Raw genomic sequence first — 19,774 nt, forward strand, 5'->3', positions numbered from 1 at the left:
CGCCACCAGGGAAGCCCTCTATTGTTTTAAAATCCTGAAAAAGTTGAAAAGAATTTTACAGTGAATCTAGATTCCATCTAGATTTAACAATGTAAAATTCTGCCAAATTTGCTTTATCTCTCCCTGTGTCTGTCTATTGTTTTTTCCTGGACTATTTGAAAAGAACTTGTGTATGACTTGGCACTTCACCCCGAAATCCTTCCGTAAGAACTTTTCATGACTAGCTTTTTGGAGGCATACTTATGGTGGATTTATGTAACTGATTAAGACATACTGATGGCAAAAGGCTGCTATCACCTGTAGTATCCTAGGTTTGTGTACTATTGTAGTTTACAAATAGTTTTCATATTTATTATTCTATGTGAACCCAAGCTGTAATATAAAGTAGACAATATAGACACTTTGTCCATTTATGGGTAATACAGATTCTTACTAGGTTTAAGGCAGAGATGCTAATGAAGGAAATAGATTCATCTCTCCTTTTCTTCTGCCAAGCTCTGACAAATATTTGACAGTGTAGATCAGTACCCCTACATCACTGCAGCTACGTGTTAGTCTGATGGCTCCTTGTGATGGTAAAGAAGAAGTAAAAATGAAAAACAGTCTATTTTAGTTAAGAGAACTTAACTATTTATATTCTTTGTTGGTAGGTAATTCCAACATGGAATATTTCACCAATTAAGAAGGCCAATGAAATTAAGGTAAACTTGGAAGAGGTAATTCTTATTCTTTTCCAGAAAGACTTCATCAGTTTCGAAACGCTTCTATTTTTTAACTTTTTTTGACCTCTGTATTTATTTAAATTCCAGCTTTGTTTTTTTCCATTTCATTAGTCTTAGGTTTGACTCTCATGCTAGAAATCTTTTTAACTCCTGCCTCTTATTACTTGCTTTAGCTGCTTGTTGTGCTCTTAGGATTTTTTTGTTGTCCTGCTCTGCTTTCTTCCCCTTATTTCCCAAATACATGTGATTCGTGTTTTCTATTATTTTATTTTTTTCTATAATTGTACTTATGTAGCCTCCTCAGTTTGTGGATATCCACCTTGAAGACGATGATTCCTCAGACGAAGAGTACCAGCCCGATGATGAAGAAGAAGATGAGACTGCTGAAGAGGTTAGTGGTTACCTGTGTGAGTGTTAGTTGGTAATGTAGAAAAAATTTGGCTCCACAAGGCAGAGTGTACTTTGCTTCCTTAGTAATATCACTTGTTCTATACAGAGGGTTGAAACACAGTTCTTTTTTCTACTCATTTCTTTGCATAAATCTAAGACTGTGACTCCTCTTCATGCTCCCTTGATTTTTTCATGTCTTGTATTATGAAATATAACACACATACAACATGCAGAACTGTGCATAGGATAAAAATTAAAATATACAGCTTAAATAACTATAAAGCTAATCCTTATGAAACTTCCTTAAAGTCATTAAGTATAACATTGCCAGACACCTCTTATCACAGTCACTTTTCTTCCCCTATAGACAGCCACTATCTTGACTTTTTGGTAATTACTTCCTTGCTTATCTTTCTACTTATATCACCTAAATATGCAGCTCTACACACTGAGTTCAGTTTTTTACTGTTTCTGTACCTTAGGTAAATGGAACCATAGTCTATTCTTTTGTGTGGCTTGTTTTTTTTAATTTTGGTTCAACACAAGTCATTTGAGATTCATTTATACTGTTGCTTGTAGCTATAGTTTGTTCATTTTCATAGTTAATGTAATATTCTATTTCTTAATGTGTTCTTTGACTTGTTTGTTAAAGCATTTTAAATCAATGCCTTACAGTTTTACAGAGTTCACAGTGCTTACAAGGATAGAGATCCGTTCCCTGTTCCTACCTTCAGCAAATTAAGCTTTAATTTAAATTTTATTCTCTTACTCTAATTCAGTGATTGATATTTTGTGATTCATTCTATTGAGGTACTTCAAACTCAGTGGAATGAGGTAGGGGCATACATATGAAAGTGAACTGGATTTGTTTTGTAGAGTTTATTGGAAAGTGATGTTGAAAGCACTGCTTCATCTCCACGTGGGGCAAAGAAATCCAGATTGAGGCAGTCTTCTGAGATGACTGAAACAGATGAGGAGAGTGGCATATTATCAGAGGTAAATCCACATCATACTAGCAAGATAAATTAGAGATGCTCTATAAGTAGATTATTTAACTGTATAAATAGATCATTTCTCCATGGTGATTCTAAGCCGTCACCCTTTGCCAAACATGATTCAAGATCAGTAATCATGCCATTATCTTCCTGGTATTTGTGACTAGTTATAACTGAATTTCAAATTCCCTTAAGTCAGTGAACAGTTAAGAGAAAACTGGAACTCAGTGACAGGGAGAGTTCTTATTAAGGGGCCAAATGTGAGTGACTGGCAGAGTTTCTTTCCTTCTACCCTTCTCTTTTTTGTATGTGTTTTCTAATATTGTTCTAAAGCCATTTTTATTGTATTTCCCCTCTTTCGATAACCTAAGTGGCATCCTGTTGGCTTCATTGGAAATAGGATGAAACCTAATTAGATTAATGTCCTTGACAGTGCCTTTGTTTTTATATACCTCTATCTAGATGGGAAGAGAAAGATTGCTAGCACATGAAAGACATGCTTCTCTCCTCCTGCTTTTTTTTTTTTCTCTTTTCTTCCCTTCCTCCCTTTAATTTTTAACATAATTGCCTCTTTTAATCAGGCTGAGAAAGTCACCACACCTGCCATTAGGCACATCAGTGCTGAGGTAGTGCCCATGGGGCCTCCGCCCCCACCAAAGCCCAAACAGACCAAGGATAGTACTTTCATGGAGAAGTTGCATGCGGTAGATGAGGAGCTGGCTTCCAGTCCAGTCTGCATGGATTCTTTCCAGGTAACATAACTCTAAACTGCTGAAAAAGTCAAATGGAATAATTTAGTTGTTGCTCAGATTGGGAAGGGAGAAGGGAAGATGTTAAATTCTGATACAGTAAGTAACAGTCATGAAATTATAGGTCTTTGGTACTCTATTTAGTTTGTGCTATTTTATTGTAAGTGAGAATTAAGTGAGAATGGCAGTTCCTAAGGATGAAATAAGGTATGTTACAGAGAGCATTTTAAAATGTGGAACATAGGAACAACCTTCAGCCAGATTCCTCAAATATTAACCTTTACCACAATTGCTTTATCATTTTCTCCTTCTTTCTCTCTCTCTGTACACATTTATTTTTTCCTGAATTGCTTTAGAGTGTGTTGCAGTCATGATGTGCTTTTACCCCTAAATATCTTAGTGTATATTTCCTACAAATGAGGACATTTGATTATGAAAATAAGGATATATAATATTATATAGTCTATTAAAGTCCCTATTTGGATTTTACCAATTGTCCCAATAATGTCTTTTATATAAAGCAAAAGAAAAATGATTTTTTTTTGTGATCCGGGATCCAGTCTAGGATTACATGTTGTATTTAGTCATCTTGTCTGTTAGACTCTTTTTATTGGGAACAGTTTCTCAAGGTTTCATAACCTTGACGTTTTTGAACCTTATAGAGCAATTATTTTACAGAATGTTCCTCAATTTTGACTTTTCTGATACTTCCTCATAATTAGATTCAGGTTATGCACTTTTGGCACAAATATCACAGAAGTGATATGTCCTTTTTAGTGCATCATATCAGGAGGCACATGACTTCCATCATGTTAAATTTGATCACATGGTTAAGGTGGTGTCTGCTTGTTTTCCTCGCTGTAAAATTATTATTTTTCCATTTTTAAATTAATTAGTATGTATCTTTGAGGCAAAATATCTTTTCACACACTAATTTTAGCATCCATTGCTTGTTCTTGGTTGAAACAGTCATTATTATGGTTATTGTCAAATGATGACCTTCTAAATTCCATCATTAGACAGTTCTTTTTTTTTTTTTTTAATCTTTATTTATTTATTTTTCTTTTGGCTGTGCTGCACGGCATGTAGGATCCTAGTTCCCTGACCAGGGATCAAACCCGCACCCCCTGATTGGAAGCGCGGAGTCTTAACCACTGGACTGCCACGGAAGTCCCAGCCAGTTTTTTTTTTTTTTTTTAACATCTTTATTGGAGTATAATTGCTTTACAATGTTGTGTTAGTTTCTGCTGTATAACAAAGTGAATCAGCTATATGTATACATATATCCCCATATCCTCTCCCTCTGGCGTCTCCTTCCCACCCTCCCTATCCCACCCCTCTAGGGGGGCACAAAGCACCAGGCTGATCTCCCTGTGCTATGTAGCTACTTCCCACTAGCTGTCTATTTTACATTTTGTAGTGTATATATGTTAATGCTGCTTTGTCACTTCGTCCCAGCTTACCCTTCCCCCTGGCTGTGCACAACTGGCCGCACGCTCTGGAGCCTGCACGCCACAACTAGAGAGAAGCCCTCATGCCACACAAAAGATCCTGTGTGCTGCAACTAAGACCTGAAGTAGCCAAATAAATAAATAAATTTTAAAAAAGTAAAAATAAAAGATACTTCTCTTAAAGTATCTTTTTAGAAAAAGAAAAGGAATAGACATACAGATCATCAGTGGAACAGAATTGATAGTCTAGAAATAAACTCTTAAATTTATGGTCAATTAATCTTTGACAAGTGTTCCAAGACCAATTAATGGGAAAAGAATAGTCTTTCAACAGATGGTGCTGTGACAACTGGAAATCCACATGCAAGAGTATAAAGTTAGACCCTTACTTCACACCACACTCAAAAGTTAACTCAAAATAGATCATTGACTTAAATGTAAGGGCTAAAATTATAGAACTCTTAGAACAAAACATAGAGTAAATCTTTTTGACCTTTGATTAGGCAGTGGTTTCTTAATACAATACCAAAAGCACAAATGACAAAAAGAATAGGTACATTGGACCTCATCACAATTAAAAACTTTTGTGCCTCAGAGGATACATCAAAAAAGTGGAGACAACCCAGAAAGTGGGAGAAAATAATTGCAAATCACATATCTGATAAGGGTCTTGTATCTGCAATATATAATGAACTCTTATAAGTCAACAATAAAAAGACAACCGAATTAAAAAATGGGCAAAGAGTATGAATAGACATTATTCATTTCCTTTTTTCTCAATAAAAAGGAATGAGGGGCTTCCCTGGTGGTGCAGTGGTTAAGAATCCATCTGCCAATGCAGGGGACATGGGTTTGAGCCCTGGTCCGGGAAGATCCCACGTGCCGCGGATCAACTAAGGCTGTGCGCTACAACTACTGAGCCTGCGCTCTAGAGCCCGCGAGCCACAACTCCTGAAGCGCGCACGCCTAGAGCCTGGGCTCTGCAGTGAGAGAAGCCACCGCAATAAGAAGCCCGCTCACAGCAACGAAGACCCAACGCAGCCAAAAATAAAATAGATAGAATAAATAAATTTTATTACAAAAAAAAAAGGAATGAGTACTGATACATGCTACAAAATGGATGAACTTTGAAAACATTATGCTAAGTGAAAGAAGCCAGAGACAAAAGGCCACATATTGTATGATTCCTTTTATTTATTTTAAAAAATATTTATTTATTTATTTCTTTTGGCTGTGCCGGGTCTTCATTGCGGCGTGTGAGATCTTTTTAATTGTGGCATGCAGACTTCTTAGTTGCGGCATGTGGACTCTTAGTTGTGGCATGCGGACTCTTAGTTGCGGCACGTGGACTCTTAGTTGCAGTATACGAACTCTTAGTTGCAGCACACGTGTGGGATCTAGTTCCCTGACCAGCGATTGAACCCAGGTCCCCTGCATTGGGAGCATGGAGTCTTACCCACTGGACCACCAGGGAAGTCCCTATGATTCCTTTTATATAAAATGTCCAGCATAAGCAAATCCATAGAGACAGAAAGATTAGTGGGTATCAGAGACGGGGATCAGGGAAGAATGGGGAGCTACCACTAAGGGAAATGGCCTTTCTTTTTGGGGTGATGAAAATGTTTTGGAATTAGATAGTGGTGATCTCACACAACTCTGTGAATATAGTAAGATCCACTCAGTTATACACTTTAAAAGAGTGAGTTTTATGGTGTGTAAATTATATCTTAATAAAGCTCTTATAAATGTTCCTGAAATGTTGGTTTTAAAACTGATGTCATTATAAGGATATACAAGGATATATTGTACAACATGGGGAATATAGCCAATATTTTATAAGAACTATAAATGGAGTATAACCTTTTAAAAAAAAAAGACATTGGTACCTACAAAAAAAAAATTGATGTCATTATCCTTAAAGTTTCTCAGACAAAGAATAATAAATCCAAGTGGTTTAGAGAAGAGACCTTGTGTTTTAAGCTAAGAAGAGAAACACACAGGGTATGATGAAGTTTGGAAAAATTGAAAGCATTAGGCATTCAGTGATATGTTTTTATTTCCTTCTCCATTGGCTAGCCCATGGATGACAGTCTCATTGCATTCCGAACTCGCTCTAAGATGCCTCTGAAAAACGTTCCCCTGGGGCAACTAGAGGCAGAGCTCCGAGCTCCAGACATCACCCCAGACATGTATGACCCCAATACAGCAGATGATGAGGATTGGAAGATGTGGCTGGGGGGTCTTATGAATGATGATGTGGGGAATGAAGGTAAGTGATTTTGTTTGCATTTAATATCTACTCTGTCCATGGTCTCTGGTAAAATTTTCATTAGTTAAAAGCTTAAAGAAAGGGGTGTTTTTGGTTAATTGATTTGTGTATTTAACAATGTGGTCTAAATCAGTAGTTAAATTCCATCCCCCCCCTTTTTGTTTTTGTTAAAGAGTCTTTTGGGGAATCTTTTGAATGCTAAGATTCCTCCCCTGAAACATAAATGTACATATAACTTTATATATGATTTCACGAGAGTGCATTGACTCACTCGAAGACTGTCATGTTAGTTAAGGTTCTTCCTGATGCAGGTGAAAGAATCCTAACTCTCAACTTGCTGAAGTGGAGAATCCTAATTCTCAACTTGCTGAATGAAACCAGACTTTGGGAAGGGCAGAAAAACCTACAGAGGAATTGAGACCCACTTTCCCTCTCAACAGCTGTTATCTCTACTTTTTGTCAGTCAACTGCATTCTCAAACCTGTTTTTTTCTACAAGGCTGGAACTATGATCATAAGCACACCATTCACTTCTTGGTTTGTCCCCACATCAGAAGAACTCTCTCCTACAGGCTCCAGTTTGAAAAATCCAGAGGAACAACTCTGATTGGTTGGGTTTGATCACATGCCCACTGTCTTGGTATTGCATGGCTTCAATAGGGAGACTGTTTCAGCATGGAGTCCTGTGATTGGCAGCACCTTGTAAACAACAGGGTTGGAGTAAGCAATTACCCAAAAGAAGTGACAGTGTTTCCAGAAGTAGGGAAGGAGAATTGATCAGACAGAAACAATGTTGACTACAGTCATACATGGTGTAAGAATCCCTGCTGCAACCCTTATTTGTTTTAGAATATAAGTAAAATTCTTACTTTAAAACAATACATTGTTAAAATTGTCTTTGGTGGGTTTTTTTTAAGCATACTCTAGTGAGAGTCAGTTACCATTCATCATTTTGTGCAGTGTTTCTGTAAATTTAGAGGAAATGAGAGATTGATTTAGTTTGTAGTGATTCCAGATGATGTCACATTCTTTTGATGGAATCAGGGCATTTTTGTTACTATTGTTGTTTCCTTTTGACTCTCTTCAATGGGGAGTGACCAGGATATTCATACTGGTTGTGTTGTGGAAGATCACACTTTTTAAAAAATGTGTATAACTGAACCAAAGTCTGACTTGCATTTTTATGTGAACAGAGTCATTCACTATCTCACTTTAATCCATAGCCAAATTCATTGCTCCTATTTCTGGATCACATGATGTCCTATCAAACTTAATTACAGACAACTTACAGAGCATATCTTTATTCTTTTCCCTGTCTTCTAAGAACAACTACTGTAAGATTTTTGTGTTGAAAGGATAATGCTTTAAGATAAATAAGAGAACATATAGCTTGTATGGAAATAGACTGAGTAAATATTTGGGTAGGTAAGGCCAGGAATAAATTAGGATAAGTGAATGAAAGAAAGTAAGTTCTCATATTTACCTTATAAAGCTATTAATAACTATATTGCACATAATTTGGCATTTGGTATTGAGTACTTTCTTTTACAAGGCAGTGTGTTAGGTTCTATGAGAGAGAGAGGAAAATGATCATTTTGTTAGGGAGTAAACATGTATGAATGGTGCCTGGTCCATTGTTAAATGCATGATACATTTCAGATTAATGAAGTTGAATGAACTCAGATGCACCATAAAAGTGGCATAAGCTCTGTTCTAAGGTTTTAGAAGAGAGAGAATTATTGTTTAGCATGACCAGAGATAGCAACATGAAAAAGGTGGTATTTGAGATGGACCTTTGAAAGATATTTGACAACAGTGACAAGAGAGGAATCAGATGGGTGGAAGTGACATTGAGATAATATGTATTTAGGTTCTGTAGAATATATGCTCCCCAGAGTTTTCTCTTATATTCTGTATTATAACCATAAGGGTAATACGTGCTTGGAGTAAAGAAATCAAATATTGTGTAACGAAAACTGTTAAAGCCTTTCCTCATGATGACAGTTTCATGCCGCAGAAGGATCACTGATAATAGTTTCATGTGCCTCTCGTGAGAGTTTTCAAATATGACGTTACCTTTTAGTTTTCCACATTAATGTGGCAATAGGAAGAATTTTAGTCCTAAATTTAAATTCCCTAAACATTTAGAAAAGACAGGTAACAAGAAGCAAATTGGTTTGAATTTTAACATTTTTGTTCTTCTCCACCCACCTTCTATAGCAGAAGTGGTAATAAGCGATGAAATGCACAAACTTGCATGAAGGAGAAAAGGATGAAATTTGCAGCTGAGTCATTGACATATTAACTGGAGAGTCAGTTCCTTAATAACCAACAACTGATATATTATCGCATTAGTCTTCTGATAGGAGTCTAAGCTGCTAGCTTTTCCATTCCTTACCCCTTTGAGAATCTGATGAAAGCTGTGCAGCCACTCCCCAGAAAAATGTACACATCTACATACATGAAGTTTTTTTATGTCACTTTTTTTGGGGATTTCTTATTCTCATGAAGTTCATTTATTGACACTTCCTTTTTCTATCAGCGCATTCAAGGTCTAAGATACCAAGGCTCAGAAATCTCTGCAGAAAGGAGTGAACAGGGACAAAGATAATTCTATCCATTTTGTAAAAGTGTCAGAGAAATTCATTGTGTTGCTCTGTGTTATAGAATCAATTGTTATACTGCTAGGATTACAACCCAGTTTAATATTCTAGGAATATATCTCAAAGAAGTCTCAGGGGACATTAAAGCATTTTTTAAATGCATGTGACGCTTCACAAGCAAGCTCTGCATTTTGTCCTTAGACCTAAGCTAAGACAAAATATTGATAGTAATTAAGTCAGGTTTTCATGGCTTTATTAGTGCAGCAGCTTTGGTGCCCTGATTGTTATCACCTTGGTTGAAAGAGCTGAAATGCTGGCTGTTGAGGAGGAAAGGCCAGACAGAGTTGGCTGTCAGGATTTTGGGAGTCTGGGTGGTGTTTCTCATAATTTGTCCCTAGAATTTGAATCAGAATCAGGGAGTGTAGGGATGTATTTGTTGGATGATGTTAAGATACAGATTCCAGGGACTTCCCTGGTGGTGCAGGGGTTAAGAATCCACCTGCTAAGGCAGGGGACGTGGGTTTGAGCCCTGGTCCGGGAAGATCTCACATGCCGCGGAGCAACTAAGCCCATGCGCCACAACTACTGAGCCTGCGTGCCACAACTACTGAAGCCCACGTGCCTAGAGCCCGTGCTCTGCAACAAGAGAAGCCACCGCAGTGAGAAGCCCACGTACCGCAACAAGGACCCAACGCAGCCAAAATTTAAAAAAAAAAAAACAAAAAAAAAAACAGATTCCAGGGCCTCACTCCATACCTACTGAATCAGAATCACTAATGGTTATCGTCTAGGTATCTAATTCTTATATATCCTAAAGTTTGACAACTACTGGTCTGGGAGAAATAAGAGTGTATGATAAGGGTTGATCGAGGAAATGGAATAATGGTTAGTGGGGAGGGTGAAAATCCTCTTTCTTTAAAACAGTATTTTTTTGTTTCCTTATTAGGATAGATTTAAAAAAGAGAACATAGAGCCAATGACTAGGGTAGGTTGGATCCCCAGATCTACCAGCTGAATTTTGTGAGTGCTGGTAAATAGGAAATGATGCTAGATATAGATCACAGTACCAAACTTTAGCCATATGCCGGTTTATTTTGGTAGTATTACGTGGCTAACTATTTTGACATGTTCCTAGTACCATCTGCTCTGCATATTATTAAAAGTGAGAGTCTCATTTGCAAAAAATAAGAGGCTGCACTAGAGGGGGGTGGGTACACAAAATTGAGATCAGCTGGGTAGATGCTGACATTGTCAGTCAGTCAAAAAAGTAATTCAACCCAGAGGGCAGGTTCCACAATCAGGGTACTAAAAGCTAAGCAGAACTCAGAAGAAACCTTCCTAAATGATTTTTCAACATGTTTGCCAAATGGGTTCTCTGAGAATATTGGCTGACCCGTTTGTATGGTATGGGCAGAAGCTGTCTATTGTAGTTCTTGCACGTAAACAGATGGGGGTCCAAACGTGTGTGCAGTATCCATATGGTATAGGCTTTCCCCACAACTTATATTATTCAGCAACGTTTGTAAAGAACCTGCTGTAAAGAGACTTACATAGAAAGTACTATAGAGATTACGAAGACAGGATTCCATTCCTAAGGATTTAAAACATTTTTATTGGGGGATAGACCTATAGATGGGTGAAAAAGCCTTCACATTTAGATAGCTATATATATACAATGCAGATTTATATATTATAAACAATAAATGTTGAGTAAAGAATATCAGGTTAGATTGGGGTTTATCAGTACAAATTTTCTAGTGATTATGAATAAAAAATGTGTGTGTGTGACTTCCCTGGTGGTGCAGAGGTTAACAGTCAGCCTGCCAGTGTAGGGGACACGGGTTCAATTCCTGGTCCGGGAAGATCCCACATGCCGCGGAGCAACTAAGCCCATGCGCCACAACTACTGAGCCTGTGCTCTAGAACCCACAAGCCACAATTACTGAGCCCGCACACCACAACTACTGAAGCCTGCACGCGTAGAGCCTGTGCTCCACAACAAGAGAAGCTACCGCAGTGAGAAGCACGCACATCGCAATGAAGAGTAGCCCCCGCTCGCCACAACTAGAGAAAGCCCGCACGCAGCAACGAAGACTCAATGCAGCCAAAAATTAAAAAAAAAAGTGTGTGTATATATTTTTATTTTTAATGAAAGATATTTATTATGAAAAATTAAGAAAAGAGTTCTATCCTTCAGTCTTTGTTAATTCTTTCTAGATATTTTCTCTGTGTTTAATCAAGCACATATCTCTCTTTTTTTCCAAGAAAGGAATCATACTATACATATTGTCCTGCATCTGCAACTTGCTTCGTTCACTTAATATAATTTAGACATCTTTCTATTGTAATACGTAGAGATCTCCCTCTCCTGTGTAATGGCACATAGTGGTAAGGAATTAGTTATTCTCATTTGCTAGGCGTTGTTTCTGCTTTTTCTTTTAATTCACTTCCTCAGTTGCACTAGCCACATTTCAAGTTCTCAGTTGCCTCATGTGGCTAGGGGCTACCGTTGTCGTACAATGCATATGTAGAACATTTCTGACCTTGCAGAAAATTCTGTTAGACGATGCTGATCTAAAGTTGTCCCAGGAAAAATTTTACCTTAATATAACAATCCAGGAGCTTCCCTGGTGGCACAGTGGTTAAGAATTTGCCTGCCAATGCAGGGTACACGGGTTCGAGCCCTGGTCCGGGAAGATCCCACATGCCGCAGATCAGCTAAGCCCGTGCACCACAACTACTGACCCTGTGCTCTAGAGCCCACAAGCCACATCTGCTGAAGCCTGCGCGCCTAGAGCCCGTGCTCCACAACAAAGAGAAGCCACCGCAATGAGAAGACCACGTACCACAGCGAAGAGTAGTCCCCGCTCACTGCAACTAGAGAAAGCCCGCGCAGCAACAAAGACCCAATGCAGCCAAAAATAAATAAAATAAATTTATTAAAAATACATATATGTATAACAATCCATAACTGATTGACTCCTTCAAGATTTTTAGTTAGGAATCTAAAAGACATCGTAGCATCAACAAAAATACCCATACTTCTATGCGCTGCCATTACAAATGTTTGTTATTTTTGTATATTTTTAGTTATTTCTGAGTTATTGTAGGGATATAATTTTTTTATGCTTATGAGTATTACGTGTGTATTGTGTTGTACTTTTGTCATGAATGTGTTGAACATGTATAGAATGTTTACATTCTATATGTATATACTATTTTATACTAAGGCGTCATAATTACAGTCATTCCCTAATTATTGGGAATTAGGGTCATTCCTTTTTTCACTATCAATGTCTTTGTATAAAGAGTTTTATAAAAATATTATTTTAATGAGATGCACTACTCTAAGTGGGTTTACTGAGATAAATTATATGTTCAGTTTTCAGGCTTTTGCTGCATTTTGAGAAATTTAAGTTTTGTTTGAAGGAAGGAAGGAAGGAACTTGGCTAATTGGGGAGAATAGGTGAGATGAGTCCGCTGTGGGAAATGATCTGTGCACAGGCACTGAGGAAAAAAAAGAATAAGTTGTTTAAAAACTTGAGAATAGGGAATTCCCTTGCGGTTAGGACTCTGCGCTTTCACTGCTGAGGGCCTGGGTTTAATTCCTGGTTAGGGAACTAAGATCCTGCAAGCCGTGCGGCGCAGCCAAAAAATAAGTAAAAAATAAAAATAAAAACTTCAGAATAAATGTGCTTTATTGGAGTAGATTCTTATGGTGCTGAACATCTTAAATTTTCATTAGAGATATGAGTTCAGAGTTGGGAATAAGTGTCTAAAACATTTTTTTTCCCAGATGAGGCAGATGATGATGACGATCCAGAATATAATTTCCTGGAAGACCTTGATGAACCAGACACAGAGGATTTCCGCACTGACCGGGCAGTAAGAATCACCAGTGAGTCTGTGTTTATTGCGTCCTGGTCTTGACTTCTCCACATCTACCTTTGTTTACTTTGCAGATTTTTGAAGTTGAAGTTTGTAGCCCACTCAAGACATTTAAGCTTCCTCTACCCATTTATTTCTATAATTCTTTCAATTTACATATATATTCAGGAAGCCTATCAGTTACTCATTTTTACATCCCACAGTCATGTATTGAGTATTTCGCAGCGATTGTACCAAAATGAATAAGACATGGCCTCTGCCTGTAGGATGTCAGCTTAGTAGGGGGATACAAACAGAAACAGTTATAGTACCAAGTGATAGGTGCTATAATAATAGTTTGTGTATACACTAGTGGCCTAAAAGAGGGTTATACTGTCCTAATGTATGGTATGCGTTAGGGAAGGATTCACAAAATGGGATGTTTTATTTTAGTTTTGAAGGAGCAATAAGAAATTTTTGGTGAATGGGGGCAGAGAGGGATATTGCAAATAGAAGAATTCTGCAAACCATGGAATTATGAAACAACAATACATGTGTTTGGAAAATAGTAAGTAGTTTGGTTAAGTCGTATGAGTGAGTGGTGATAGAAGAGTTAAGCAGTGTTCAGTTCATAGAGAGCCTTAGATCTGATTTTTGATCTATCAAAAAGGAGAGCTCAAAGCAGGAAATAAATAGGAACTGATTTGGATTTTAGAAATACCACTTTGATTTAATGCCAGTTTAATGTATTGATTTGGTGGGTAAAGAGAGCAAGATTGGAGGCATGGAAAACAAGTAAATAACTTGGCTTGAGTCATTTGTTTAAAATTATTTCATTGCTAGTTTGCCAATGATGGAAAACATATCTCAGGAACTGTTGATTTTTATTGAGTGTGTGCATGACCCTGTACTGGAATAGTATACACAACATGGTGAAGGTAAGACATTGGCTCTTGACGAGGTTATGAAGAAAGTTTTATAAGTATCCAAAAGTGTTTATTATGTACCTAAATAATGCAAGTCTTTGTGCAAAGAGAATTATGTAAACACAATCCTTTAGGACTTATGTTCTGTTTTGTTGCTTTATTTCATCTTTCATGTTGTTTTTAAGATTAGAATGCCATTTCCTTTATGAAGATCTTCCGTTTATTTTGGTATGTTATGACAGTTAAGGTTGCATTGAAAGGAAAGCACCAGGAATCAAAGAGAAAGTGTAGAAAGAAAAGGCTTGAGGATTTAGGTTTTGAGAAAATTGTGAAGGAAGGTCTAGGAAGGGATGAGAAAAACCAAGAAAGCCCTGTGTCTCAGAAACCAAGGGAAGAGTCTTTCAAGAAGGAGCGAATGGTCCACAGTGTCATGTGCTGGTCATGAAACATTTTCTGCTTGAAGCAGAAAAGTAGGAGATTGTATTTCAGTTCAGCTCTCAGCCTGGTATACACTTGCCTTCCCTTCTTGTTTGTCTGTTACTTTCTTCAGTTTATAGATACAGTTGACCTTGAGCAACTTGGAGGCTAGGGGTGCCCAACCCCAGTGTAGTTGAAAATCCGACTGGAAGTTTTGACTACCCGAAAACTTAACTACTAGTAGCCTACTGTTGAAGGCTTACCAATAAAATAAATAGTTATTAACATGTATTTTATATATAATGTGTTTTATATACTGTATTCTTACAGTAAAGTAAGCTAGAGAAAAGAAAATGTTATTAAGAAAATCATAATAAGGAAGAGAAAATATGTTTACAGTACCGTATTTATCGATACTGTAAGTTATGTTATCTGTTTACAAGCTGAATCATCTGTCAGTATCTATATTAATATTGTCTTATATGATACAAAACACTGTAGATATACATATTACAAACACTAGACAAGAAAAATGAAAAGATAATGTGAAAAAGGAACATTTATTTACTGGTATAAGGATTCATGCATTGATAATGAAGAAGCAGCAGCATGATGGCTTGATGGTAACCTAGTGTAATTGATATGATTGCTTCACAGATCGCTTCTTAGTACTCTGGCCTATACACTGCTGAATGGTTACAAAATTTTTATGGCATACAGTATTACAGTCATATTCATGTACAGGATTGGAAACATTGTTACATTTTTAAAAAATGTGATAATAGGCTGATACACAGTTGATAATGTAATTCTTTGAAAGCACAGTTATAAATCATTAAACTAACATTAATTTTATTAATTATTAATTTTATATTAAATATCACTCACTTTATGCCTATGTAAGGATAGGCTATCCATTTCAATACAAGTCTTGTACATGATGTTCTACATGATGAGTACTTAGGCAGTGATGATGATGATGACACAGAAACATCTCATACAATTCTTGCCATACAGTTATTAGATTTTTACACAAAGATACACACACATACACAACAGATAAGTTTATTAACTGTAGGCATGATGATTATTTACTATTCATTAAGTTGCAGTGGATCATCGTAAAGGCCTTCATCCTGCTTGTCTTCACATTGAGTAGGCTGAGGAGGAGGAGGGGTTGGTCTTGCTGTCTCGGGGTGGCAGAGGCAGGAGAGGTGGTGGAGGAGGAAGGGGAGGCAGAGAGTGTAACTTTATGGAAATAACATTGTAATTTCTGTGTGACTTTTTTGCTTTTTCATTTCTCTAAAAATGTTTCTGTATGGTACCAGTCCCTCTCCCACCATGTGCTTTGGTTTCAGAGTCTGTATCATAGAAGCGTCCTTGTAAAAGAAGTCAAAAACAGTCTTAAATAATTGGAACCCTGCTGCCTGATTGTCTAATGTCAGTTTGTTTTCTGACACAGCTTCTTCTACATCTTCTTCCTCATCGTCTGGCACTGTTTTGGAAGCACTCATCTTCATCAAGTCATCTTTTGTTAATTCCTCTGGTGCGGTGTCTGTTAGCTCTTGAATTTCTCCGAGATTCAGAACTTGAAACCCTTCATCCCCCATCTTTTTTTGGCCATATTCACAGTCTGTTTCATGATTTCCTTGATTGGCTCTGTCGTAAATCTTGTGAAGTCATGCAGGACATCTGAACACGGTTTTCTCCAGCAGGAATTTATTGTTTCAGGTATGATGGCTTTCATGGCTTTTTCTTTAACAATGATGGCATCTTCAGTGGTGTGATCCTTCCTCTAGACTTACGTGATGTTCTCTCCATTGGGATCTCTTCTTTAGTGTGGATAATCCTTTCCATAGAGTATCGTGTGTAATGAGCCTTAAAGGTCCTTATGACCCCCGATCTAGAGGCTGAATTAGAGACATGTTTGGAGGCGAGTAGACCACTTAGATGCCTTCAGTGTTGAATTCATGGGGTTCTGGGTACCCAGGGGCATTGTCCAATTTCAAAAGAACTTTAAAAGGCAAGGTATTTCCTGACTTTAGGGACAAAGCATCGATGGAACCAATCCATAGAAAGGCCCTTCTTTTTGTATATCCAAAGACTGGCAGCTCGTGTTTATCTTTTCCCTTCAAGGTGAGCAGCTTTATAGATAAGGGCAGTCCTGGTGGTAAATGCAACTGCATTTTCACAAAACAGTAGACTTAGCTTCTCCCTTCCTGCCTTAAATCCTGGTGCTTGCTTCTCTTCCTTACTAATGTCTTTTGAGGCTTTATTTTTTTATTTTTTGAAATTTTTTCCCCTCCAGAATAGGGCACTTTCATCTGCACTAAAAACCTGTTCAGGCAGATATCCTTTCTCCTCAGTCTGGGAACTTGTCTGCTGCCTCTGTGTGAGCAGAGGCTGCTTCTCCTGTTATCTTGACAGTTTTTAAGCCAAACCTCTTTCTAAAATTATCAAACCATCCTTTGCTGGCATTAAATTCTCCAGCCTTAGATCCTTCATCTTCCTTTTGCTTTAAGTTGTCATATAATGACTTTGCTTTTTCTCAAATCATATTAGAGTCTATAGGTATGCCTTTCTTATAGCAATCCTGCACCCACATAAAAGCTGCATTTTCAATATGAGATAAAAAGGTATTTCACAAAAAGCGCAAGGTTTTTGCGCCTGCCGGCATAGCGGCAGCTATGGCTTCATGAATTTCCTTTCCATTTTTTACAATGGTCCTTACCCTGGATTCATTTATCTTGAAATGGTGGGTAATCACAGCTGCAGACCGCAATCTCTGGTACGTATCAAGCAATTCAGCGTCTTCCTGTAATGTCATGACTTTTCTCTGCTTCTTGGGAGCACTGCCAGCATCACTAGTGGCACTTCGCATGGGTCCCATGGTGTTATTCAAGGCCTATGGTATTATACTAAACTTGATGAAAAATACTCAAGAACCGCAAGAGATCACTTTTTCCTACGGTACACAATTTGCTGGAGAGACGAACTGCTCAGGAGATGTTTTAAGCAGATACTTCTAACACCTGAGCTAGCAACAGGAGGTGGCTATGAAATTATTACAGAAGTACAGTATATGCCACAGTTAATTTTATGCAGTTATGATTTCATACTGCATCTTTATGTTTGGGTTTCTCTCAACTGTGAATGGTGCCAGGTATGGTCTGTAAGCGTGTGCATAAGTTTTGATAAATTTTAACTTTTTAGAGTAGATTTGTGTACATTTTATGGTAGTAAATGATAAAATAGACTAGTATCTACATACAGTTTATGCATTCATGACATACCTAACTTTTTCTGAAATTTTTTGGTATTTCTAGGCTCTGTGGTTTGTCTCAGGGTTTTTTCAAATTGTTGGCACATCCCCCCCAAATTGTTCCAATATATTTACTGAAAAAATCTGCATATAAGTGGGCCCATACAGTTCAATTCCATGTTCTTCAAGGGTCAACTGTAATTTCTCAGGGAGATCCTCCTCAATTAGGATTGATCTTCTTGCTCTGTAATCCATACTATTTTTTTTTTTCACAACTCAACACACATGCACTGTATTTTATTTTTACAAGAGAGAAATAAACTGACACCAAGCATTGTAAATGGATGACCACAACAAAAGCAACAATGATTGCAATTACCAAAACACGAAACACACTCATACTATGTCATAATATTGACAATCAGTCCAGTAAACCTCCACTGTAACAGCTCCTTTACTTTGCAGTGAAAATTGATTTGTATATTTTTTGCCTCTGAGTCCTTGTGGGATTTTTTTTTTTTTTATTCAAACAGAAAGTCACAAAAATTATAATCATCCTCATCAGTTCACTCAGTCCCATGCAATTAATTCTGTTTTTTTCATCTTGATCTTTTGTTAGCACTTTTATGAATTCATCAGTTTTCCATTAGAGTTCTGACAATGCTTATTCATTCAGTTCAGCAGTATAGTCAGTTACCAGAAACCTGTACTTGTCTTTTCCATGAATTCCTTGAAGATGAAACCCTTTTATAGGAACATTTTTGCGAAAGCATCAGAGTACACCTAGAACTGTCTGTAAATGACAAAAGACTTTAAAATGACCATGGTAAAAGATTTGATGAAAGTTCATAATAATGCAATTGACAAGGAAATTTAGTTATTTCTGAGATATACATTTTAAAGTAATAACTAGAATTATGACTTATAACATTATACCAGAACATATAAGATTTTTAGAAATTTCATGTAATGTCTGAAACATTTATATTAACATATTTCCATACAAATAACCCAAAGAAAATTTAGTATTGTTTTTGTTTGTTTGTTTGTTTTTTTATACTGCAGGTTCTTATTAGTCATCAATTTTATACACATCACTGTATACATGTCAATCCCAATTGCCCAATTCAGCACATCACCATCCCCACCCCACTGCGGTTTTCCCCCCTTGGTGTCCATACGTTTGTTCTCTACATCTGTGTCTCAACTTCTGTCCTGCAAACCGGTTCATCTGTACCATTTTTCTAGATTCCACATACATGCGTTAATATACGATATTTGTTTTTCTCTTTCTGACTTACTTCACTCTGTATGACAGTCTCTAGATCCATCCACGTCTCAACAAATGACTCAATTTCGTTCCTTTTTATGGCTGAGTAATATGCCATTGTATATATGTACCACAACTTCTTTATCCGTTCATCTGTCGATGGGCATTTAGGTTGCTTCCATGACCTGGCTATTGTAAATAGTGCTGCAATGAACATTGGGGTGCATGTGTCTTTTTGAATTATGGTTTTCTCTGGGTATGTGCCCAGTAGTGGGATTGCTGGATCATATGGTAATTCTATTTTTAGTTTTTTAAGGAACCTCCATACTGTTCTCCATAGTGGCTGTATCAATTTACATTCCCACCAACAGTGCAAGAGGGTTCCCTTTTCTCCACACCCTCTCCAGCATTTGTTGTTTGTAGATTTTCTGATGATGCCCATTCTGACTGGTGTGAGGTGATGCCTCATTGTGGTTTTGATTTGCATTTCTCTAATAATTAGTGATGTTGAGCAGCTTTTCATGTGTTTCTTGGCCATCTGTATGTCTTCTTTGGAGAAATGTCTTTTTAGGTCTCCTGCCCATTTTTGGATTGGGTTGTTTGTTTCTTTGATATTGAGCTGAATGAGCTGTTTATATATTTTGGAGATTAATCCTTTGTCCGTTGATTCATTTGCGAATATTTTCTCCCATTCTGAGGGTTGTCTTTCGTCTTGTTTATGGTTTCCTTTGCTGTGCAAAAGCTTTGAAGTTTCATTAGGTCCCATTTGTTTATTTTTTGTTTTTATTTCTATTACTCTAGGAGGTGGATCAAAAAAGATCTTGCGGTGATTTATGTCAAAGAGTGTTCTTCCT

At 37.3% G+C, this 19,774-nt stretch overlaps 1 protein-coding gene across 8 annotated transcripts in view; it reads left to right on the forward strand.

The window, feature by feature from the left end:
• Positions 1 to 19,774, forward strand: part of LOC309658103 (GON-4-like protein) — a 90,689-nt gene that overhangs the window by 30,189 nt on the left and 40,726 nt on the right. For all 8 annotated transcript variants that reach the window (XM_082456290.1, XM_082456292.1, XM_082456296.1 and 5 more), the window contains 6 exons: positions 651 to 701; positions 1,018 to 1,113; positions 1,989 to 2,108; positions 2,689 to 2,859; positions 6,384 to 6,576; positions 12,975 to 13,076. In XM_082456290.1, coding sequence (XP_082312416.1) covers positions 651 to 701; positions 1,018 to 1,113; positions 1,989 to 2,108; positions 2,689 to 2,859; positions 6,384 to 6,576; positions 12,975 to 13,076 — 733 coding nt within the window. The remainder of the gene's footprint in view (positions 1 to 650; positions 702 to 1,017; positions 1,114 to 1,988; positions 2,109 to 2,688; positions 2,860 to 6,383; positions 6,577 to 12,974; positions 13,077 to 19,774) is intronic.

The sequence above is a fragment of the Balaenoptera physalus genome, assembly GCF_965194825.1.
Source record: "Balaenoptera physalus genome assembly, chromosome: 1".
Taxonomy (NCBI): domain Eukaryota; kingdom Metazoa; phylum Chordata; class Mammalia; order Artiodactyla; family Balaenopteridae; genus Balaenoptera; species Balaenoptera physalus.